Source organism: Phyllosticta capitalensis (assembly GCF_038381095.1).
Source record: "Phyllosticta capitalensis strain CBS 128856 chromosome Unknown BKA78scaffold_2, whole genome shotgun sequence".
Classification (NCBI taxonomy): Eukaryota; Fungi; Ascomycota; class Dothideomycetes; order Botryosphaeriales; family Phyllostictaceae; genus Phyllosticta; species Phyllosticta capitalensis.
In genome coordinates this window covers 204144-227273 of record NW_027117440.1, presented here as the reverse complement: position 1 = coordinate 227273, position 23130 = coordinate 204144, and the positions used below count along the sequence as shown (strand labels likewise).

The window sequence follows — 23130 nt, the reverse complement described above, 5'->3', positions numbered from 1 at the left end:
TCTCAGTATTTCATCATGGAGCGCGGCTGCAGGGGATAAGCAGTGTCTCGAATTTTCCTTGGGCGGACAAGCGGACGGACGACGGATGGAGAGACGGGGCTCGCATGCTCACCACCAGCATCACATCTATTCATCACCTTTCCACCTGGCACATGATCACTCCCCATCATCTAGAGTTGTCATAAGTCCTGGCATCATTTTCATTCGGTCTCAAGCAACACGTCGGCTGGTTTTCGGTCAAGGGAAAGACAGCGCCCCTCGATTGCGAGTAGAGAAAAGACTGTCCAGCGAGTAGTTTAAAATGACGATGCATGTAATTGGCAAGTGTTGGTTCTTTGTGCAGCTGAGGGAGCGCCAAGCCAGCATCTAGGATGTTGTACTAAGCACGGTCGTCTCATGCAACGGCTGCGCTCCGTACATCACATCACGCGTACCTGAACGACGGCTGGGAAGCTCAAGCCCCCGCCGATAACTGGGCTGTCGATGATGTCGTTCTCTCTCCTCTCCACCTCACTTTTCCTGATCCTCCCAGTCCCAACCTCCCGTCTTGTCCTGCTCTGCTCGCCTTGGCTGCCCTGGTCAACCGCCGCCATCCGCCGGCTTCATCGGGCTAGCTGATTCATCCATCCTCGACCTCGCGTCGCAGGTAGAGCTGGACAAACGGTAGCTTCCCACGTCACGGCTCGCTTGCTCTTCTCTCTCTCTAGCCTCTGAATTGTGATACCCATCCTTCTCCCTTGCTTTGACTGCAACGACTCGTCTTTCTCTCCTCACAGCGTCCGTCCAACCTTTTATCTACGTGACCTGATTGCTCCGCTGCCGTCACCGCCGCCCGTTGCACCTCGCTCGCTCGCATGGCTACGCTCGCCCACTGTGCCTACTGCTTCGAGAGCCTGAGCGCGAGCCTCGAAAAGCGCCAACCGCTGAGCCTGGCCGAAGTCGAAGAGCTATGGGACAAGTACGCATCGTCAACGGGCGTCGTTCAGCAGGACCAAGGTGATGCCGACGATGCCGAAGATGACGATGACGACCCCGTCGTGGACGAGGATGAAGACATGACGGACGTGGAGCCCCTCGCGAGCAGCGCAGGAGCTGGACCCTCTTCCTCCTCGCTCAAGCCGTCCCCCGCCATCAGTCGCCTCGTCGCCGCCAGCCCCGCATCCGCGTCGACCAACACGTCGAGCTCGTCGATACCGTCCACGAGCACCAGCTCCTCGTCGTCCTCGCGCAGCTCGGCGCCCACGCCCGCCTCATCTGCAACTTCCAAGTCGTCGTCCTCGCGCTCGTCCATCTTTTCCGCCCTGCGTCGCGGCTCGCGGCTCGCGGACCAGTCGTCGTCAACCGCCGCCGACGCAGCTGGACCGGCCCTCTCTTCCACCGAAGCCCACCCGCTGTTTGTGACGTGGAATACTGTCAGTCGCGGCGGGAACAAGAGTCTGCGCGGGTGCATTGGGACGTTTGAGGAGCAGGAGCTCGCCGTCGGGCTGCGCAGCTATGCCCTGACATCGTAAGCTCCACTCTCCCACTCCATCCGCGGCAAGCAAGTCGTCAGACAAGCAGCAGCAGTAGCTAACCACCCCACGCATTTCCAGCGCCTTCGACGACTCCCGCTTCCCGCCCATTACATTGCGCGAACTGCCCACGCTCTCCTGCGCCGTGACGCTGCTCACAAACTTCCAACCGGCCGCGTCACCGATGGCCTGGGAGCTGGGCCGCCACGGCCTGCGCATCAGCTTCTCGTACCACGGCCGCCGCTACGGCGCCACCTACCTGCCCGACGTGGCGCGCGAGCAGGGCTGGACCAAGGAGGAGACGGTCGTCAGCCTGATGCGCAAGGCCGGGTGGAGCGGCCGCCGCGACGAGTGGACCAAGGTGCAGTTGAATGTCGTCACGTACGAGGGCAGCAAGAGCAGCTTGGCCTGGGACGAGTGGAAGGAGTGGCGCGATTGGGTGGCTGGCGAGACGAGGGCGGGCGGCAGGAGGGAGATGAATTGATGACCTGGCGCGTTGTGAGGCTGGCATGGAAGCTCGACTTTTAACAGATGGCATGCGAGAGTCCGTCTCATACAGTCCACCTCAACTTGGCGTCAACAACCCACCACGCCCGGCGGCGCGCTGAGCCCTTTTCGATGTTTTTCCTAAATGCTTTCTTTCCCCCGTCTCCTAGCCAGCAGCCAGCCCCTTGATTTCTCTCGTCTCCCACCTAATACCCCTCCCTCTCCTTTTGCCCCAACTCCACACCATCTCACGCACGCACGCACCTTCGTAGACAAGATTCCTCCCTACCTTGCTTCCTCCCCTTCCCTTCCCTTCCCTTCATTCTTGCCCCATGCCCTCCCTCGCTTTCCACCACCAGTCCATCACCACATCACCACCCCCCTTTCCCATCTCTCCCTGCTTCCCCTCCTGATAGAGCAAGCGCTTAACCTCGCACCACGGCGTTGTCGGGGTCTGGTTTTTTCGCCGTCCGATCCTGCGTCCCCAGGCTTCGGGCAGGGGCGGGGGCAGGGGCAGACGACGGGAAGCTGGGGTGATGTATTGTACATCGAAAAGAAAAAGAAGTGAAAAATCAATCAATGAGTCTCAGGTCTGTCTGTAGCGTCATGTAGCCATCGCGTTGGCCTCGAATGTGCGCCTGCTGGTGCGTGGGAGGTTGCTGAATGAGGTGCCTGTGATTGATTGACTGGCGGACAGACGTTGAGAGAGGGGGGAAGGGGTGTGGGTGTGGTAATGTTGTTGTTGATGTTGTTGAATTAATTGGCAGAGAGAGAGAGAGAGAGAGTGATGGAGAGCCTGTCTGGAAATGCATATGTATGTAGGTGGCTGTCTGGCTTTTTCGACGCCTTTTCCCCATGACTGAAATGACCCTCTACCCCCCCCGACTGACCCCTTTTCGAGTGCGAATTGCAGGTTTAGCAATCAGTAAGTCAGGGTGGAGGGAATGGGATGGGATAGGTTCCGGTCGGTAGGGTTGGATTGACTTGACTATCTCGACCGCATCACACCTCTCTAGCAGCTTTTGCGGTCATGTCCATTGACAATAGGATTGAATGTAGTAGTGTTGCTGCTGTACCTATCGACAGGGGGGGTTGTTGGTTGACGTTGTTTGACATTTTGGATATTCACGCCGCGAGAAAAGATGTGTGCAAGTCAACAAACAGGTGAGAGAGGGAGACGGGAACAAAAACAGCAAAAGATCAGCCACTTGGCTCACTTCGCTCGCAAACGACGTGAAATGGTGGCTTTTTTTCCTCCTCTTCCTCGTCTCGGTCGTCAAAAGTAAAATCGAATCGAATCAAGGGTATAAACACCACAGCGCCTCCACCACTCCACCACTCATCCATACATCCATACATATCCGCCCATGCATCGACATCTCATGTAGCCTCCACACTTTTTACCGCCCACCCACCTGGCCCTTTGGCAACGGCCTTATCCAGCTCACCGCCACACTAATCGCAATGGCGATGACGCCGATGATCCAGAAGACCGACGCATAATCCTTACCGTGGTAGCGAAAGATGATGGCAAACACAATGCCCCCCAGATTCCCCGCGGCGCCCGTCACGCCGCTCACGATGCCGTTGGCGTAGGGGTGGACGTGCGGCACCAGCGCAAAGTTCAGCCCGTTGGCGCCCTCGAGGAAAAAGGCCGCGCCCGCCACGAGGCCGAACATTTCGTGTTGGTCGCGCGGGTCGAGGGTCCCGATGACGACGAGGAACACGCCCATCAGCACGATGTACGTGTGCAGGAGTGCCTTCTTGGCCCACAGGCTGCCGCGCGTGTAGCCATACACAAGATCGCTGACGGCGCCCCCGAGTGGTCGGAAGACGCCGTTGAGCAGGCCGAACATGGCGGCCCAGTTGCCGCGGTCTTGCAGCGACAGCGAGGGGAAGTTGACCGCGTAGTAGTTGCCCAAAATGCTGTTGATGCTCAGCTCGGCCCCGAAGCTGCAGAAGTAGCAGGCCGCGAGCACGAGCGTCGCCGGCGACGTCATGACCGAGAGGGCTTCGCGCAGCGTGGGTTTTTGGATCACTTCGCTCGCGGCGGCTTCGAGGGTTGAGGTTGAGGCGTTGAGCCCGCCGTCAGGAGACGCTGACGCTTCGACGTCCTTGGCGTCTCGCTCTTTCGCCGCAGCGCCCTTTTCGGATGAGGCCGACGGCGAGCGCGTTCCTGAACGACGGGGCGCGTTGGGGGAGGGCGCGTCGTCGATGCTGCCGGGGACGGCGACGATGTTGCTGGCGTCGACACCGGCCGGCTTTACGGCCAGGTTTCTCTCGGACCATTTGCCTGTCGGGCAGTCCGGGCAGAGGAGGAGTAGAGCTGCGGCCGTGAAGGTGATGAGGATGCCCGGCACGACGAAGGCGACGCGCCAGGCGACGTGCTTGTGCAGGCCGTCGGACACGAGCGACTCGTAGATGGCGGGCATGACAAAGTACGTGATTCCTGGACACGGTCAGCCCATCGACAAGTACACATGATTTGGAATCTACGGGCTGGTAAAAGGGGGGGTAGCAGCAACCAGCATGCTACCAGGGAAATCAACATGTACACATACCTCCACCCATGTTGCCCAAACCGCCCGTCAGCGAGTTTGCCGTGCCGACGACATTCTTGTCAAAGAAGCCCGTCGTCCACACCTGGCAGGGCACGAAGCTGCCGCCCAGCACGCCGATGAAGAAGCGCAGCACGAGCAAGCCGGACGCGTTGTAGACGGCGCCGGCCAGGAACGTCGGCACGGCGCCGAACAAGAGACACCCGGCAAACGTCCAGCGTGGCCCAAAGCGATCGCAGGCCGTGCCGGCCACCAGTCGAACTAGCAGTCTGTTGTGGGGAAAGGGCCCGCGATCAGCAAAATGATTTGATGGTGGGTGTGCCGGAGCCCCCCGTATAAGCTTTCTCCGCGGAAGATCTGCCACCACCCACGGATTCGGGAACGGACGGGGGAGGGGTGGAGGGAACGGGGTCAGGGACGGGCGTTGACGCACGTGGCAACCAGGGCGATGATGTTGGAGTTTGCAATCTCGACCTGCGAGAGCCCCAAGTCCTTCTTGATGATGTCGGACAGCAGTGGCGGAAAGGCGTACCTGAAGGACGGTGACGTCGGTGTTAGCCTCTATCGTTTTTTCTTGTGTCCCCGCTTATCTCTCTGCGGCGTGGGCAGGGGGTTCCATGGTGTTGGGACTATGTATATTGTAAATTTATACTGACCATGACCAAAAGGCAATCATGAAGCCAAACCACGAGAAGAAGAAGACGCGGCCGTAGAGGTTGATGGGGTTCAGCGCAGGGATGGAGCGGGCCTTGCGGTTGAGGGGGTTGAGGGCGGGCGCCCGGTACAGCAACGTGAAGTCGAACATGGCGTGCTGTTTGGCCCAGTCCGACGAGCGTTTGGAAGGCTCTTTGAAATACCGTGGTGGTCAGATGGGCTCGCGCTCTGCTTGAAGAGAAGAGCTGGACAAAACGGCGTCTGTGCTAAGTGTGGACACGCATCCGGCCTAAATAATAGAATGATCTGAGCGTGTACGTGTGCTGGGCGCGCGCAAGACTCATATATCTGGAAGCAGCATCTCCGGTATGGTAGACCTTCACGGTGTCAGACCAGCATGTCCGCGGGCAAGTCGACGATTTTCTCGGCATCCACGATGACGAGGTTTCGGCTCTGCAGTCTTGCGGCCTTGGGGAGGTGAGCCAAAAGCAAAATTCGGCGCAGCTGAATGGGCGTGGCGTCCGTGCTGAGAAAAAAAGGGTCCCTCAACTGATAAGGGACGACTACTCCAAACCGTCCCTCTTTCTGCACCAACCACCGCGGCAAGACTGCTTGGGATGACCTTTCTGGGCGGCTGCTCGTTGACGTCGTTTCTCCTTCAGACCTCCAGCGAACGGTGAGGCTTATCGAACACACCTACTGCGCAGATGTCTGTACCCCTGCGTGCTGTCCGGCAGTAGCGTGTCGGAACCTTATCAGTCGGTCCAGTATCAGTCAATTTCCAACAGGAACAAACCGCTCTCGAGAGCCTTCTCCGCGGTCTCTTTTTCAGATCCTGACCTCATTGAATCGGAACCGCAGATGCTGAGAAGGACGGCCGTCTATTTCTGTCGACTTGACGCTGCAGAGGCATCACCGACTTGACCGGCAACCGTGGGCAGCTATCGTGTAGCGTGCTCAACGTCGACTGGCGTGGGGCGTTGCACACCGAGGACCTCTGGCTCGTCCAGCTCACTGCCGGTTGGCTCAATTGAGTCGTTTCTGCTGGACGTGGCTCTGTCGACGACGGAGTTGTAATGGCCGTCCAGGGATGCGGGCCCGGTTGCAAGGTACACGCGCACTTGTGAGGTTGGCCAGAGACACCGTTCGTCGTTGGCGTCGCTTGGCTCCCGTTGGCGTGGGCGTCGACGGGAGCGGTAGGAAACCCTTATCTCTGGGCGCTGCTGTCCAATGAGCTCTTCAGCGATGACCCTAGTTTGCCAGACGCTCCCGGTCGATTTCCCAGTCACGTGCTGGTTACATGGAGGTCTTCCATAACCTGTCGACGCCGTTTCTCGATGATGACGGAGAATCACTAGGACTTTTGGTGGACATCCGAAGGGCCTCGGAATTACCCTGGTACCAGCCGGAGACGCATGTTGGCAAGAAATCTGTTCCACGTCGGAAAATTGTTGAATGTTCTATCAGAGCTTCGACCAATTGCAACAGTCCTGACGAGTAGGGTGACCCAAATAACAGCCGAAATACAGGACGGAGCCACACACGAGAACCTTGGAAACATTCTGGCGAAGCTCTAGACGAGCATTGACGACCTCTGCTCCAGCATCGTTTTGGAGCAGATCTGTACGAGAGTACTCTAGTCGCCTGCCTTCCGACCTGTTCCGTCTCGTAGGCCGATACACGCGCCCGTGTCAAATCAAGGAAAACCAAAGCATCGAGGGTCCACTGGAGGAGTCCCACCGAAAATGTAGATCAAGAACAGACAAATCCGCGGAACAACACTGCCCCGCCAGATCATGACGGCGGAACAATGTTCCCAAATCCTCTCCAACGCCATGCCAATGTCGAAACGAGATGGTCGTTATGTCGTCATCATGAGTTTTGGTTCGGCCGTCCTATCATTAGCATGCAGATGGGAGCGTACAAGCATGCTGCCAATCATCCAGACAAGTAATTAAGCAGGACTGGCTCCCTCCTATGATGCGTCCGAGGCAGCTGCTGTGGCCGTGGTCTTTGCTCCCGCTTCCCATGGATGGGGTTTGCGGCCCCAGACGACGTACCTGTGATGTGAGCCGCGGAGTTAGCAAAAGCAGTCTGGAGGCGACAAGCGCAGACCCACGCCACGCTCTTGGGGCGGCGGAGCATCAGTCTCGGGTGGCCGTCGGCGGCAGGACTCATGTAAATGTTTTGGTCACAACTTACACTTTGTGATAGGCGTGCACGTTGCGATCGGAAATGGCTTTTCGAACCTGGACGAGGTAAACCTCAATCTCGTCCTTTGTCCAGCCCAGACCACGGTGGAACCATGCCAGGCTAAATGCTTGGAGGCCTTCCAGCAAGCCATTTTCGTTGAAGCGACCCAGCATCTTGAGTTGAGGGTCCTTGGGCCACGGGTTGATTGGTAGCTTGAACACTTCTTCGTGGACGTCGACGAAACCCTGCTGCTCGTACCAGCGCTTCAACTTGTTGGCGATTCGAAGAGGTCGTCCAACATTCATGGCTGCGCTGTCCTGGGTCCGGGTCCACTCCAGGAAGGGATAGTTTTCGCTCATGGTTCCGTCGTCGCAGTACAGCGTTGGGTAAACCTCCTGAGACTCCATCCAACCTCCCGGCTTCAAGTACCGATACGACTTGCGAATCACCTCGCGAAAGTCTTCAAAGCACCCCAGCAGCAGTCTCGTGTGGATGTAGTCGTACGTGTCGGGTTGAATCAACCAGTCGTCCTCTGCGGCATCGTCAATGATGAACTGCACATTCTCCGGTACCCCTGGAGAGCTGTTAGCTGGAGAAGGCGCCAGTCGCGTGTACGCACATTCTGGCTGTATAGGGGACAAGTCTGTGCCTGTCACCTGCAGCAAGATCAGCATCAGGAGGTCTGGCCCACCAAAACCGCCACTCCTACTTCGCATTCTGGGAATTCATTTGCTTGGAATGGGTCAGCACAAGTTGGAAAAGAGGATTCAAAATTGGCGCACCCATCTCGACGGCCCATTTGCCAGTTCCAGTGCCGACGTCTGGTGGAGCTGTCAGAACCAAAGTGTCGGGTCGGTCGACCAAAAGTACCTAGTATCTTTTTCGGGCGTTGGAGGGGGGCAAAGTAATTGCGCATGCCCAGGAGGATTTTGAGAAGCTCATGCTGAAGCTCTAGTCGCTCTCGTTCGGCCTGCAAAGAGAGGGTCAGACGTGCAGAGTGGCGACCATTGTCTTGTCGTTACCTCGTCGTTTGGATACAGATAGGCTGCAACCAAGCATTAGCTGTGCGAAACAACCAAAAGATCAGAAAAGAATCCGACTGACATCCTGCGGCGTGGCGATGATACGTTCTCCCGTTTTCGCGAATGTAGTCGTAAATGTCGTCCCGGACCGATTCCGTGTTGCTGGCGGCCCAGAGTCAAAATACGCTTCTCGACACACACAGAAAGACAGCTCACCTCTCCCAGCTTTCTTGTCTCGACGGGCTGTCTGCCTGTCCACAGAATTGATTTTAGTGGGCAAGTTGTTGGAATGCGGGCGAGTGCGACAGAGGGCAAAAGGGCGCAGAAGCAACAGTGCGGGGAACGATCAGGTTGGGGAACATGGAGCAACATTGGGTGAAGAGTGTACAATTGCAAAGACGAAGTCGCAAGAAGATGTGAAGCTAATTGAAGCGTACCTCGAGTCGCTGAAGATGGTGGGCCATGATTTCTTTCACGATACCGGTGTGCTGGTCCGGCCCGCCAGGTTGGGTCGATGGCTTCCGAAGAGCTGGTTGACTGCTCGCCTTGTGGCCTGTCCGCTTAGTCATCCGCCCTTGTGATCATGCCACTTCTGCAGTCCGTCTCGTCCTCTTCATCCACTTGGGCAGTGCAACAACGCCCCTGATCACTGCAGCACGCCAACCTACCTCCGTCCCATCTCGAACCGCTGCGCTCTAGCCTCCCGCCTTTGCTACTGCATGACGGACGTCCCGTCTCCAATCCATCTTCTCGCACGACAGCACCAACACCGCGTGCTGACTGTCGCTGTCGCATGCCAAGTGGTCGGGTTCAAGTAGCACCAGTCGTCGTCCTTGCTTCGATGCAAGCCGTCATCCCAGCCCAGTCTCATCACATTCATGCGGTCGGCTAATGTCAAGGACCACAACGCCATGTCATTTTATAGTCGAGCTATCTCCCAGATGCTCCAGTTCGTTCCGTCGTAAGAGGTCCATAGACCAAGTCGTCAATCGTCCAAGCATAGAAGCACTCAGTGGATTCCACCCTTGTGGCCGGCCTCCTTGGCCTCCTCGCTGCCCTTGAGAAATGTGCCATCGTCACGACGTCCGCTCTCGCCCTCGGCCTGGTACATACAGTCAGCAGCTGGATCGATTAATGCGCGCGGTTCGACTTGCCGCTTCGCCATGGGCGTGGAGACCTCCGACGTGGCCGGCTTCCTTAGCCGCGTGGCTGCCCTTCATGAAGGTGCCGTCGAGGTTGCGGCCCGGAGGAGCGTGTTCCTCCTTGATGCAAGTCAGCGATTGGTCAGGACATGGAGATGACGGCACTTACTGGGTGGTTGGCAACGACGCCGCCCTTGTGAGCAATCTCCTGGACCTGGACGAATCAGTTCATAGCTGGAACAAGTGAAACCACGGCAACGTACCTCCTCAGTGGGACGGTTGGCAAAGTTACCGGGGTTGGTGTTGGCCGACATGTTGTAGTAGTCTTGGTGAGGTTGGATGAGTTTGGAGTGCAAGTTGAGGTTGAAGATGGCAGGAAGAGTGAGATGTTTGGTTGAGGAGGAGCAGGAGCTTGAGGAGTGCTTTTATGCCTTGTTGATGAATGACTGCAAACAAGCTGGCAGCCAACTCCGCATTGAAAACATGTTGATAGTTGCCCATCTCGTAGCTGTGACGTATGAATGGCACGGGTATCCGGGCAGGATCATCAAGTGCCCATAGCTTCACCCTCAGCACGACGCGCGACGCGTCCCCGCAAACTCCAGCCCGCGTCTGCCTCTGTGCCCCGTCACTCCATCAATCCACCACCAATCGTCCAAGACAAAAGCCACCATGTCACTCAAGCGCAAGGCAGCAGACGCCGTCGTCGCCGAAGCCAAAAAGCCCAAAGCCAATGGCAGCATCACGTCCTTCTTCGGCCCGCCCAAATCCGTCACCTCGTCCACCACTGCAACGTCGACCGACCCAGCCAAAGCCGCCCCCTCCAAATTCGACAAGGAAAAATGGCTCGGCACTCTGTCTGATGAGCAAAAGGATTTGTTGAAGCTCGAGATTGATACCCTGCACGAGAGCTGGCTGGCACACCTCAAGGAAGAAATTACAACGCCCGAATTTCTCAATCTCAAGCGCTTCATCAAGAAGGAAAGGGATGCCGGCAAGACGATATTCCCGCCCGAGAAGGACATTTATTCATGGTGAGGCTTTCGAATGCCGAATGAATTTTGTAATCCTAACGCCTTCGCATCTAGGTCGCGACACACGCCACTCAACACGGTCAAAGCAGTAATCCTCGGACAAGACCCCTACCACAACCACAACCAAGCGCACGGCCTCTGCTTCTCGGTGCGGCCACCGACTCCCGCACCGCCATCGCTCAAGAACATGTACATTGCGCTGAAGAAGGACTACCCGTCGTTCGAGGCGCCGCCGAACAAGGGCGGCCTGCTGACGCCGTGGGCCGACCGCGGCGTGCTGCTGCTCAACACCTGCTTGACGGTGCGCGCGCACGAGGCCAACTCGCACAGCGGCAAGGGCTGGGAGCGCTTCACGCAAAAGGTCATCGACACGGTCAACCGCGTGCGCTCCAACGGCGTTGTGTTTCTGGCCTGGGGCAACCCCGCCCAGGGCCGCGTCAAGACCATCAATGCTCAAAAGCACCTGGTGCTCAAGAGTGTGCATCCCAGCCCGCTCAGCGCGTCGCGAGGTTTTGTAAGTCGCGTCTCCTGTCTTTCCATCCCCTGTCAGTGTCCGGTGATGAGGCGGATCGTCCTACACCCAAGATCCGCCATTCAGATACTGCTGAGGTTGCGCCGTCTCCCGCTCTTCCACCCGCCGTGCTCTGTGTTTGCGCTTCCGGCGAAGTAACCGGGCGCGTGCGGTGCGGTGTCAGCAGCGACTACGGGCGGCGCATCAACTGTGATTTCAGCATAGAGAGCTCTGAGGACACTTTCTTTCCCGCCTCATCCTGCCAGTAACGCTCCGATGATCAGATCGCTGACAATTGATGTTTGAAACAGTTCGACTGCGGCCACTTCAAAAAGGCAAACGAGTGGCTCAAGCAGCGCTACGGCGAGGAGGCGGGTCCCATCGACTGGAACCTCAACGTCCCACCCGAGAAGGCGGGCGTCTAACGTCGGATGTGGTGCAACTGAGTGGACGCAGACAAGGAATTTCTATCCTGCGATTCCCTGATACTCTCCCTTTCCCTTTTCTCCCGTTTTGGAGATTAAAATCTCCGTCTGTTGAAATCAATGCAGCACCATACACCCAAAAAGAGATCAAACTGGGGACGGACAGGCGTTCTGGAGAGATACGTTGGAGGTACAGATGACAAAATAGGGGGTGGTGCAGTGCAAGCCATGCATGAGACGATCAGACAGATCAAAAGACCAAATACTGCGAGGCAGGCCTCGAGCTGGGTCGTGACGCCGGCGTAGCACTTACTTTGTACCTCGAAGATTGACCACGGCGCAAAGGCTGGAATGGAATTTGGTTCCGATTGCTTCTTGCTCTGCGTGAACGGCCCGTCCGTCGTTCTCGCGTATGCGGTCGTGTTTTCCTCTTCTTGTGTTCTCGCTCACTCTAGTGTAGGTCGATGATGCTACTGCCCCTGCACAAGCACGGCCTATTTTCCAGTGTTTGGTGTGCGTGTGGTGATGGAAGACGACAACTCCGCTGATGCCTCGCAAGCCTTGGGCTACCTTACCTTAGGGCGCCGGTCTGATCATCCTTGGCCGCAAATGCTGGACAGAGCGTGCCAAAGCTCCAAGGAAGCTATCCATCTCTTCTCCGTGCATTTGGGCGGATGACGCCGTCTTGGAGGTGTGCGTATTGTGAGGTCGAAACTGCGGTGGAAGGGCCGTGGTGGAACTTGAGGGGGACTTGGTATTCATCTCCTGGTGGAGTGGTTTTCCTAGCGGTCTCTCCTCTCGTCCTCCGTCTCTTCCTCCTCTTCGCCATTCTCTTCCGCAAGCATTGGAAGCACTTGTAACCTACCTGGGAGGAAAACGCAATGACATCACAGTTGCTTGCAAAAGAAGTCGCGACTCCAAGGCGGTGCAAGGCATTCGAATGCTCCTTGCAGATGTCCTTTTATGAGCTTAAATCCAAGTCCTGGGGGAACAAGGCATCTGATTACTCCCAATTTACACGCATCTTGGATTTTGTTTCGCCAAAGTTGAACGATGAGGTCTGAGGACGTGATGACAAGGAGCATCCAAGCACCCTAGCCCGAAAATGCCATTTCTTTTGTAACCCTCTGTAAGTTGATGGTATTGGATTTGTTATCATCTGAGTCCTTCGCATCGTCAGACCTCAGTTTTGTTCTGAAGCAACTCCTCGATAGATGTCTTGTAAGTTTCCGCCTTTCAGCGTCCATAGTGGCGTTGGTGTTTGTCATTTCTACTAAACCGGACGAATTATTCGACATGGTCATGGTTCTTGTTGTTGCTCGAGGATGTGGTCGAGCCCTTCTCTTCTCGATTTTCTTTTGTGTCGAAGCGTTCTGTGGTTTGGAGTTTGGATTCTTTTTCGGTATTCTAGCCTCTAGTTGACCGTTGTTTGTTGCAAAATTAAACGCCTGTGAAAACTATCCTAACACCGCAAATGAAATCGCGTCCGAGAAGTTGCGAGATATATTGAAAAAGATCACGAAGATAGATGATGCAGGTGGGAGTCTGGTGGGATGATTGTGCAAAGTCACGCACTCATTACAATGAAGGAAGCAAGGCCCAAGAAGGCGGCAAAACAAGCACACAACACACCAACAAGCCAACCAAGCGCTTACAAAGAAAAATAAAAGAAGGAAAAGGAAAACAACAAAAAGGCCCCGTCCGGAGTCGAACTCGTGATCTCGGCGCATCATGTTGTATAGGAAGCAGATGCCGTCCAAAGAACATCCTCGTAGCCTACCAACGCTGCCATTCGATCCAACTGTCGACTCCATCCCGGTCCTTGATTGTAGGATGGGGTTTGGGAAATATAAACATGACAGAATTGAGTGGCTGTTTGTGTGGGGACTTTGCTGGGCACGAGTTGTGCTGCTTGCCGCTCTTTAGGCGAATTCGAGGTTGTCGTATAGCAGCCGGCGCGGCCGCGTTTGCGGTTTGCGGTTTTGTGGTGCGAAAGAGGCCATCTTGGAGTGTGGAGTTAATTTGCAAACACACTCTGTATCTGTAGGCCCGGGGGGACACTGGCATGACAAGCGACGACCGAAGACCCGGATACTACCACTAGTCTCCTTTTCCGAATTGTGAACCTGGTATTTATCTTTTGCTCTTGCCTTTCTCCTCGTTCTTGTTGTCTCGCTTACTTGCAACCTAGGTCGTTGTGAAGGCCCCAGTCTCTCTCTCTATCTCTCTTGCTCGTCGGCTCGCTCTGCCAGCAGCGGGTGGTCGACGAGGAGCTAGACCACCCAGCAATCAGCACCACTGCACAGTGGGTCGCAGACGAAATGGCGACTCCGAGGCGGTGCGGGGTGCTCGAATGCTCCTTGTGTTTATGTTCCTGGACTAGGTCGTTTAGTGAGTCAACCTCGTCGTTTGCCTAAATTTCAAAGTCGAGATGTGTATATAGGGAGTGATCAAACTCTCTACTCCCCAAAGACTTGGGTGTCTGAGCTTATAAAAGGATAGCTACAGGGAGTGTTCAAGCATCCCGCACTGCCTTAGAGTCGTGCAACGGGACTGCGATTGTCAGTCCATTCCATCGGACAAGCCGAATGGTTGATGTAAGGAATGAGTTGTATTGCTGTGAAATAATAGACTCGATCCTCCAAAGTGAATGCAGGCTACCGATGACTCCCCAAGCGCCCAGCTCATCAGAAAGAATGCCCAAAAGACCCAAGCTCAGAAATGAATGCTCCAAAACGTTCAAGTCCAAACGCAGACCGCCGCTGATGACTCCCAAAGCACACGCACCAACAGATAGAAATGCAAAAAAGACAGTCAATCAGAGCACACTAGGGGTCCTCAGGGTGCCTCAGGGCATACATCGCCGAGCCAGGGGCGGGATGGACGCCGTTCGACTCTCTGCCCGAGGTGTCGACCGCGAGATCTTCTCTGAGGAAACCCCAAACCTCCTGGTCCCACCAGAATCCCCTCTTGCAGACCGCCTGCCTCTGGCAGCCCTCGAGGCGGAAACCGCATTTGGCCAAGACGTTTCTGCTGCCCATGTTGCCGTCGACGATACCTCCCGGGCCATACCGGACGTAGACAACGGCCGTCAACTTGTGCAATCCGATGGTCCTGTAGAAGACTTGTGGCACAAACGCCTTCACCGCCGACGTCATGATGCCGTGGCCCCAATACGGCTGCCCGAGCCAGTAGCCGAGTTCGGCGCTGCGGTTGTAGACGTCGGCGCCGGGTTTGACGCCGATACCGCCCATAAGCTCGAAGTTTCGCGGGTTGGCTATCACGAAGTTTATGGTGTTGTCCCATGGGACATCCATGTCGCCGTCTGGGCGGTGTATTGGTCTCTGAGGGTCAATGTCCTCAAAAGCCTTGGTACACCGCGGCTGGCAGGCCACCCACTGTTCGGCATGGCGGCGCGTATATGGGTATGGAAACCGGTTGGTCATCCATTGGGCGATGGCCCAATTATTACCAAGTCGTTCGAGGTTCGGTATGTCCAGGGAGTGATAAGGACGCAGTACGCATAGGTCGCTCTTAGCGTAGATGGGAGTTGGGAATCGGACCGTGCTGAACTCGGTCAAGGCTTGGGCAATTTGGCGGTCTTCGTCGGCTCGTCGCGCCTGCGCCAGCTGCGCTTCGTGCTGTTCTCTTGCACGCAGTTCTTCTTGTGTGCGTCGTTCTTCCGAGTTACGCCGGTCCCTCTCTTGCTCGGCCTTTTCCTTTGCACGCAGTTCTTCTTGCCTCTCTTGCTCCGCCTTTTCCCTTTCACGCCGCCTTTCCAGTGCTTGACGTTCGCTCTCTAGCTGCGCTTCGTGCTGTGCCCTTGCACGCTGGTTTTCCCGTTGAATCTGTTCGGCCTCGAGACGCTGTTCCTCCTGGGCTTGTTGGTCTCTCATGGCGCGCCGCTCCTCGATTTGTTGCGATTCCCACAACCGCTGCGCATATCGCTCTTCACTGCGACGCTGTTCCATTTGACGCTGCGCTTCGGCCTGCGCTTCGGCTCTTTGGCGTGCCTCCTCAGCTTGTTGGTCTCGCATGGCACACCACTCTTCGAATGATGGCGGGGTTCGCGCGGCCCTCATAAGCTGCGCAGATCGCTCTTCCCTTTGACGCTGTTCCAATTCACGCCGCGCTTCAGGTGTTTGGCGTTGCATCTCTTGCTGCTCTTCCTCGTATTCCCTTGTAAGCCGTGCGATTGCCATTGCACGCCGTGCGTCTGCCATTCGCTGAGCGTCTGACAGTTCCGGGCCCTCTGACAAGTCCATACGATCCGACATCTGAGGCGAGTCGACCGCCGATTGCTGCTCTGGCTCTGACTGGTCCATGGCTGGGCGCTGCCCTGATCCTGACATGATTGCAAGTAGTGACGATAGAAAAGTAAAGTTCAGCTGGGTGTGCTTTAAGACAATGTAATGAAGACCGAGGCTGGCGTACAAGGAGGTATCAGGACCACGGACGCCGAGGGAGATGGAGAAGAGAGAGAGTCAGCGGCCGGCGGTTTGGACCTGCCGCTTTCGCATTGGGAGGCATGATGGGGCCGTTGAAGCCTGGTCAGCAGTGTGCCTGCCTATTGAGTCTGTGTTTAGAATGGGGTTGCATTGTAGTCAGCGAAGCATAGGTAAGGTGGTAGTGGTGCACAGACCATCTCGGCCAACCTTCCTCGTCGCGCTTCGACGCGCAACGCCAAAACGCGTGCTCGCGCGTCTCGCCTACACTCCTTAGGACAACACCTCAACACCACCACCCTGCTATCCGCCTGGGGCTCTCAAAACATGGCGCTCAAGACGTACTCGCGACAGAGGAAGCATTCTCGGCCTGTATACGAACCACCCTCCAAGCGCCGGCGCATATCCTCTCCCGACACGCCCTCCTTCTCCTCTGACGCGCCAAACCGCGACAACACTCCCGCCGAGCCATCCAGTCCTCCACTGCAACCGCAAATCCACGATCATGTCCCAGACCTCGCACTGCCTTCTTCAACGCCGCCTTCATCGCCTCCTGCACCCACACGGTCCTCGCCCTCACCAATTCTCCTAAAGCGCCGGCCCACCTTTTCCTTTCTTGCGCGGAAAACAACAAAAGCCAGCAGCACTCCAGCATCGAACAAGAAGAAGTCAGCAGTAGGGGCCAACTCACCACTGCAACCGCGCTCCGCCAACGATGCCGCCGCGTCTTCATGCCAAACAAAACTCAACACCACCACCGCTTCCTCGACGACAAAAAAACAAACGCGACTGACCCAACTCCAACTCGACCTCGGCACGCAGCCCGTCCAAAAAACCTGCGCAACCTGCGGCATGGCGTACGTGCCATCCAACGCCGAAGACGCGGCGCTGCACAAGGCGTTCCACGCGCAAAACGTTGGCGGCGTGGAGCTCGGCCGCGGCTTCGTCCGGGGGCTGGCGGCCGCGCAGCGCGTGTGGGAGGGCCACGAGGGCGACTGCGTCGTCGTTGTGAGTCGGCGGGACGGCGCGGCGGCCAAGAACCGCGTCGAGCGCGTCATGGAGTTTGTCAAGACGGAATTGGGCGCGGTTGAGATTGGGCAGGAGGAGCTGTGGGGGCAGGTCGAGGTCGAGGCGGCTGCGGCGCCGGCGTCGACGTATGCATCATCATCATCAATGGCAAAAGAAGCGCGGCGGCGAAGGAGTGCGGGTGTGCGTGAAGCTGGGGAGGAAAATCATGAAGCCGCAGATGCGAAAAGCACAGTGCCACGCGTAAGCAGCACAAACACGCCCAGAAACACTTCGCTTCCGCCTTTTCCCTCGCCCGCTGTGGCGGTTGCCGACCGCTACAAAGCGTACCTCTACATCCGGGGCACCAAGTGCGTCGGCCTCTGCCTCGCTGAGCGCATCTCGTCCGCCTACCGCCGCGGCGACGTCAACCGCACCTCTTCATCCGCGTCCACGTCCACAAAACCCAAACCCAAGCCCAACGCACCATCAGCGTCCCTCTCTACCACCAACACAGCCGTCCAAACACCCACATCCTCATCATCGTCTCCAACAAACCCCCTCCTACCACCGACCCCTCACCCCTCCCCGCCCACCTCGGCATCTCCCGCATCTGGACATCGTCCTCGCACCGACGCAGCGGCATAGCATCGACGCTGCTCTCCGCCGCCGCGCAGTCGTTCGTCTACGGCAGCCGCGTCGAAAGAGCCACAGTGGCGTTTAGTCAGCCGACGGACATGGGGGCACGGCTTGCGGCGTGGTGGGTAAAGGGGGAAGGGGAAAAGAGCGAGGGAGGAGATGGAGGTGTTTTGGTGTATTGGTGATGTGGTGGTTTGGAGGGGCAGGGAAGGGGGAGTATGAGGGAGGGAGGGAGAGAGAGGTGGAAGAGGGAAAGGGGGCAAGGCTACTTTGCCGTTTTCGTTGTCGATTATTTGTCTAGTCGCTCGTTCGGAGACATGGACGCTCTCTGTACACACCTACCTAACGCTGTACAAACCAAAATCAAACTGAACGGACCCAACTTTCGCTATCTGTGAACACGAACTTTCCCATACCCACATCAACAGCACGTATGCCACAACAGGGCAGGGAGGCAGCCGGCAGCGATAGCTCGGATCCCCACAAAGAACATCGTACTACATACCAGAATGCCGCACGACACAAACAGCAAGAGAAAAAAAAAAGAAAAAAAAAAGCAGTGGAGCAGACCAGCGAGTGAGGCTAACATCCAAAGTTGGTAGACAAAGACCAAAAATTACCAAATTTAATAATAGTGTGGCATGCTTGGGGAGCCTACAACAGGTAGTCATCTACTTTGCCTGTCGTCCTCTTTTTCCGAGTACTTGGCCCATTCTTAACCTTGAAGAAGTGGCACAAATGTCGACCACTGGCAAAAGGCCGGCCCGCTCGATTACTCGAGTGGTCTATTCATTATATATATGTCTGACACGCCCCTCAGCTATGACGAAGACGTAGAGACGTAGAGACGAAGACGTAGCTGGAGAGAGACAATGCCATAGCTCAGTGCTGAAAGTAGTCGGGCCGTACGTTAATGTGGTGAGGTGAGAACGACGATTCGAACTGACAACCTCTGAAATCGCCCCCGCGATGACGTAGAAGGTGGAGACGCACCAATTCTCCGCGTAGTAGTAGGGTGCCGTGACGATGGGGACAATAACCACACGGCCAAGCGCGTTGGAAGTGGCTCCGGGCTCATAACTGTCGACCACTGGCAAAAGGCGGGCCGGCTCGATTACTCGAGTGGTCTATTCGTTATATATATGTCTGACAACAAAAAGGAAAAAAAAAAAAAAAATGATTGGTCTAGACTTTAATCCGTAGACACATGCAGTAGATACGTTGCATGGAGTTTTGGAAATATTTGTTATTGCTCTAGATGATTTTTTTTTTTGTTTTTTTCTTAAGGTCTGATACCGCTACCACAATCGCCGCTGCTTCGACGGGTTCAATGAGAGGATGAAAGTTTGTCTGTCCTAGTTATCACTCCGAGGCTGTTCCTTCTTGCCATCCTTTCTTTACTATCCTTTCAAAGCAACCAGGTCACATTTTTTCAGTTTTTATGTGTAAGCTAGTGCACATGAAATTCCAAGTCGCACGTTCAGTCGACGGCACCAAAGGCAGGGAGAGAGGAAAGAAGGACAAAGAGAGACAGAGAGGGATGGATGGTCGACTTCAGTCTTCACGTTTACAGTGATTGGAATTGAAACTACACTACTGGCGAGAAGCCCATGTCCGACTATCCTATCCCATCCAATCGCATCCTATCCCATCTGAAAACAAGGAGAGAAAAGAGGAAAAAGGCATAGATACAAGCACACCCGTGTAATTGAACCTGTCCACCAACCCTTCTTGCGCCATATGCTCCGGCTATCCGCAGCGTAGGTACTGTACTTGCGGTACTGCTTGCTGTGCAGTACCTAACGTCCACAACCCATTCATCCAAGCAAAAGCACTCTCTTCATCCAAACCAGAGACTAGCTACAACGCCCTCCAGGCGTCGAAACAAACGGGCGTAATGCCTGTCTGCCTACCCCCCACCGACCAACTAACTGACCCTCCTCCCCGCCGCCCCACTGCCACTACCACTCGCACTCCGCTGCCTCAGCGCGTCGACCTCTTGCTGCAGTTTATCCAGCTCGCTCAGCATATCTACACTACTAGCCAAGCTATCCGCCTTTTTCCTTCCGCCCTTGCCCACAGTGCCCTGTCCCCACTCGCCCCGTTTGCCACCTCCACCTCCACCTCCATCCTCCTCCTCTTCTTCTTCCCCCCTGACCTCCCACAACCGCTCACTCCCCGCGCTCGCCGTGCGGCTGCGGCTCTGCTGGACAAGCGACGGGCTGGACGGACCGGAGCCCGACCCACCCCCGCCGCCGTGGCCGTGGCCAATGGCGGCCAAGACGCTAGCGCTGGGGCGGGGGAGGTCGAAGCTGCTCTTGGAGCTGCCGCGGCGAGGGGGCGGAGGCGGGGGCGGCTGACTATGGCTGTGATTGCTGCCGCTGTTGGACACCGACGTCACGCGTTCAGAGACGTGGTGGGAGTGTGAAGCCGGCGTCATTTCGAGGGCGGACGAGGAGAGGCGGAGGGGGCGCGGGGTCGAAGGGGAAGAGGAAGAGGGGATGGGGTTGTTGGGTTGGTGGATGGACGAGGCGGTGGAGCGGCGCGACGACGAGCGGCTGGGGGTTGCGATGATGGTATTGGAAAGATCGGACGACGACGAGACGGACGTGGCAGCCGAACGCCGCGCGGGGGGAGGGGGCGGCGCTTTGTTGATGCTTCCGCTGCTCTGCGCCATGGCCGGCTGCTGCTGCTGCTGCGTCGAAGAGGAGGATGAGGACGACGAAGAAGATGACGAGGCGTTGGTGTCGGCAAAGGGCTCGTCTGCAGCCGACGACGAGGCCGTGGTCGAGTTGCTCCGCGAGCGCGGTTCGGATGCCACGGAGCGCAGCTGGGAATGTCGGCGGCTGAGCGGCGGGGTGGGGGGTTTTCGCCGCTGGTGGTGCTGCTGCTGAGAGGGAGGAGAATCCGAGGTAGGTTGCTCAATCGTCAAAGCCTCTGCCTGAGGTACGACTGGGAGGTCCTTTTCGCCATGTCCTCCCGACGGCGCACGCGGCCGCGGGGGGAGCGGTTTGTTCACATCCGACTGGGACCGCGGGCGACTCGCCGCTGCGTCGTCCTTGAGTTCTTGCGACGAGTTGAACGAGGGCGAAAAGTCGGCAAACGACACCACCTGCGGCCCCCGTTTGGTCAAGGTTATAGACTTTCCGTGCTTGTGGCGCGGCGGCGGGGGCTTCTTCTTGTCGGGCTTCCTGCTGCCACCACCAATGAGCGTGGCGTGGTCGTCATCATCAACCCCGTCAGATGCAGACCTCTCGTAAGAACTACGTGGAGAGTCGTCAATGCTGCGTCCGGCCGCGTGCAGAGCCCCAAAAAGGCTGCCGTGTCGCGAGGCGGGCGACAGTTCGGTGCTGCCTCGTGCATTTTCCTGTCCGGCGGGTGCCACGGTTTGCTGAAAAGTCGCCCCGGTCGAAGTGGAGACGACATGAAATTCTGCGTCTGCATCTGCTCGGCCGGTCAAGAGCAGCCTTTTGAACGAATCGACATCCATAGATGCCCGGGCAGCACCAGCCTTGCCAGACTGGCCTTGGGCTTCATTGCGAGCTGGCGGCGCGTGTCGGGTGCCTTGCTCGATTGTTTCCAGCGTCCGCGCAAATGGATTCGGGACGCCAGCAGGGCTCGTTGGAGCAGAGCTATCCATGCTCGTTCGAATGTCGGCGGCGTTGGTCTTTAGCGGGGCGTCGTCTGGGTCATCATCTCTGGCGGCGGGGCTGTCGTCCGAGGGCTCGTTGGCGGTGCCGTCGGAATAGCTATCCTCGGCCAGGAAGACGGCTGGAGGAGGCGATCCGGCATGGCGAGAGGTGCTCAGTCGTCTTGCGAAGACCGGATCTGGTCTTGGCTCTCGCTCTGGCTCTGGGCTCGACGTTTCCGGCGGAGAGGGCGGCGGGGAGGCCACGCGAACATGCTTCTTTGTCTTGGACGAGATGGAGACTGCTGAGCGGTTATTGTGTGATTTTCAAATTGAAGCGGCGACGGTGGGCTTTACGAGGGCCGTTGTTGGCAGCAGTGTTGAAGGCGGTTCCGGTTGTGGCGGTGTTGAGAGCAACGGAGCGGCGAAAGGGGTTGCCGGACATGACGAGGCAGCGAGATGCGGGCAGAGCTAGAGCAGTATCATAGGTGCAATGGGAGAAATGAGGGCATGATATGCTGGGGTCCAAGCATGATGTTGGTCAAGTTGGGATAAGGTAGAAGATGCATTAGAACTACTAGGCGATCTACGCATCCCACGTCACACATCCCTGGCCCCGCCCACCCGTCAACTACCCCACTGCTGCTGTGCGACTGCGAAGCTTTTGTTGAACGCTGCGTCGGATCCCGCGGACACGCTTCGGATGCAAAAACATCAAATGCTCCTATCGTGACCTTGACTGTTTCCTCATCCGCGACCAAACATACGCTCAACCGCGTTGCCGAACAAACACGGCCTGACATGTGCTCGGGACATTTCAAACAAAACACTCATATTTTATTGTCATGAGCCGAATAAACACAGCCCGACAAACCTCCCTGCGTTACCTGCCCTTAAACACGGGTTTCCTCTTCTCCCTGAATGCCCTCAACGCCTCGTTCCTGTCTTCCGTCTTGACCACCAAATCGTACATTTGATTCTCCACCGCCTCGCCGCCCGCACATCCCTCGACAGCCGCCATGGCCGCCGCAATGGCAACGGGGGCACCCTCACAAATCTCCGTCGCCAGCCTCACAGCCTCGGCCAACACCTTCTCCCTGGGCTTGCCCTCCTGCTCCATCTCCTCCGGCAACACCTGGACCAGCCTATCACAAAGCCCCAAAAAGTACGCCTCGGGCCCGGCCACGCGCCTGCCCGTGAGGACCAGGTCGCGCGCGCGGTTGAGGCCGACGAGCGCAGGCAGGCGGTACGTCCCGCCGGCGCCGGGGATGATTCCCAAGCGCGTCTCGGGCAGCGCGACGACGGCGTTGCTGCCGAAGACGCGCAGGTGCGTGGACAGAGCTAGTTCCAGCCCGCCGCCAAAGGCCAGCGACGATACCGCCGAGATGGTCGGGATGGGGAGGCGCGAGAGCGTGCTGAGGGTGCCGCGGAGCGAGCTGAGGAATTCGGTCGTCCTGATTGATAGCAAGTTAGCAATGTTGTGAGGCAAACACGGTATTTGACATGTGTGGGGACGCACTGCTCCGGCGTAAAGGTCGCGCGCTCTTTCAAGTCTGCGCCAGCGCAGAAACTCGTGTCGACCTCACTAGCGACAATGAGCGCTCTCGTCGACTGCTTCTCGCCCTCATTTGCAATCTGATTGACGTGGTGGGCCAGCTCGGCGAGCAGCGCCTTGGAAATGGCATTCCGCGACTCGGGACGGTTCAGCGAGAGGATGCGGATGCTGCCGCAGTGGGGCGCCGGGATGCTCGTGAGCTTGACCAAAGGGCCAGACGAGGTGGAGCTCAGCCGCACTTGGCGGCGGCCATGTTGGAGCAGCGTCCGGGCAAAGATTGAGGAGCGAGGTAGCACTACTGGCGCCATGGTGTTGAGGATTG

At 57.2% G+C, this 23130-nt stretch overlaps 9 protein-coding genes across 9 annotated transcripts; 3 read left to right on the top strand and 6 right to left on the bottom strand.

Annotated features, from left to right (window-relative positions):
* Positions 1-854: 854 nt before the first annotated feature.
* BKA78DRAFT_349497 (AMMECR1 domain-containing protein) lies at positions 855-1995 on the top strand (the record flags this gene model as incomplete). The annotated part of the gene is made up of 2 exons (XM_066890816.1): positions 855-1507; positions 1593-1995. The coding sequence occupies 2 exons, from the start codon at positions 855-857 to the stop codon at positions 1993-1995; spliced, it is 1056 nt and encodes a 351-aa protein (XP_066747291.1).
* A 1130-nt stretch (positions 1996-3125) lies between these two features.
* BKA78DRAFT_69134 (major facilitator superfamily domain-containing protein) lies at positions 3126-5478 on the bottom strand. The gene is made up of 4 exons (XM_066893587.1): positions 5212-5478; positions 4989-5087; positions 4559-4824; positions 3126-4446 (listed from the first exon to the last, which is right to left on the bottom strand). The coding sequence occupies exons 1-4, from the start codon at positions 5358-5360 to the stop codon at positions 3398-3400; spliced, it is 1563 nt and encodes a 520-aa protein (XP_066747290.1). The 5' UTR covers positions 5361-5478; the 3' UTR covers positions 3126-3397.
* A 1706-nt stretch (positions 5479-7184) lies between these two features.
* Positions 7185-8786, bottom strand: BKA78DRAFT_329686 (S-adenosyl-L-methionine-dependent methyltransferase; the record flags this gene model as incomplete). The annotated part of the gene is made up of 9 exons (XM_066889687.1): positions 7185-7269; positions 7412-7976; positions 8022-8058; positions 8112-8134; positions 8185-8223; positions 8273-8372; positions 8425-8447; positions 8507-8586; positions 8731-8786. The coding sequence occupies 9 exons, from the start codon at positions 8784-8786 to the stop codon at positions 7185-7187; spliced, it is 1008 nt and encodes a 335-aa protein (XP_066747289.1).
* Positions 8787-9326: 540 nt separating this feature from the next.
* Positions 9327-10007, bottom strand: BKA78DRAFT_68972 (uncharacterized protein). Its single transcript, XM_066893585.1, has 4 exons — positions 9830-10007; positions 9736-9780; positions 9579-9686; positions 9327-9526 (listed from the first exon to the last, which is right to left on the bottom strand). The coding sequence occupies exons 1-4, from the start codon at positions 9878-9880 to the stop codon at positions 9434-9436; spliced, it is 297 nt and encodes a 98-aa protein (XP_066747288.1). The 5' UTR covers positions 9881-10007; the 3' UTR covers positions 9327-9433.
* Positions 10008-10026: 19 nt separating this feature from the next.
* Positions 10027-12014, top strand: BKA78DRAFT_68989 (uracil-DNA glycosylase). The gene is made up of 3 exons (XM_066893586.1): positions 10027-10600; positions 10655-11114; positions 11423-12014. The coding sequence occupies exons 1-3, from the start codon at positions 10239-10241 to the stop codon at positions 11534-11536; spliced, it is 936 nt and encodes a 311-aa protein (XP_066747287.1). The 5' UTR covers positions 10027-10238; the 3' UTR covers positions 11537-12014.
* Positions 12015-14077: 2063 nt separating this feature from the next.
* Positions 14078-16112, bottom strand: BKA78DRAFT_304637 (acyl-CoA N-acyltransferase). Its single transcript, XM_066887638.1, has one exon. It carries the CDS (start codon positions 15886-15888, stop codon positions 14365-14367), a length of 1524 nt encoding a protein of 507 aa, XP_066747286.1. The 5' UTR covers positions 15889-16112; the 3' UTR covers positions 14078-14364.
* A 141-nt stretch (positions 16113-16253) lies between these two features.
* Positions 16254-18470, top strand: BKA78DRAFT_376778 (ESCO1/2 acetyl-transferase-domain-containing protein; the record flags this gene model as incomplete). The annotated part of the gene is made up of 3 exons (XM_066892842.1): positions 16254-17441; positions 17504-17746; positions 18446-18470. The coding sequence occupies exons 1-3, from the start codon at positions 16309-16311 to the stop codon at positions 18468-18470; spliced, it is 1401 nt and encodes a 466-aa protein (XP_066747285.1). The 5' UTR covers positions 16254-16308.
* Positions 18471-19165: 695 nt separating this feature from the next.
* On the bottom strand, positions 19166-21800 carry BKA78DRAFT_376777 (uncharacterized protein). Its single transcript, XM_066892841.1, has 2 exons — positions 21611-21800; positions 19166-21555 (listed from the first exon to the last, which is right to left on the bottom strand). Exons 1-2 carry the CDS (start codon positions 21696-21698, stop codon positions 19553-19555), a joined length of 2091 nt encoding a protein of 696 aa, XP_066747284.1. The 5' UTR covers positions 21699-21800; the 3' UTR covers positions 19166-19552.
* Positions 21801-22142: 342 nt separating this feature from the next.
* Positions 22143-23050, bottom strand: BKA78DRAFT_237891 (ClpP/crotonase-like domain-containing protein; the record flags this gene model as incomplete). Its single annotated transcript, XM_066883876.1, has 2 exons — positions 22143-22707; positions 22773-23050. Coding segments are annotated over 2 exons (843 nt in total), but the record flags the coding sequence as incomplete, so codon positions are not given.
* Between the last annotated feature and the right edge of the window lie 80 nt (positions 23051-23130).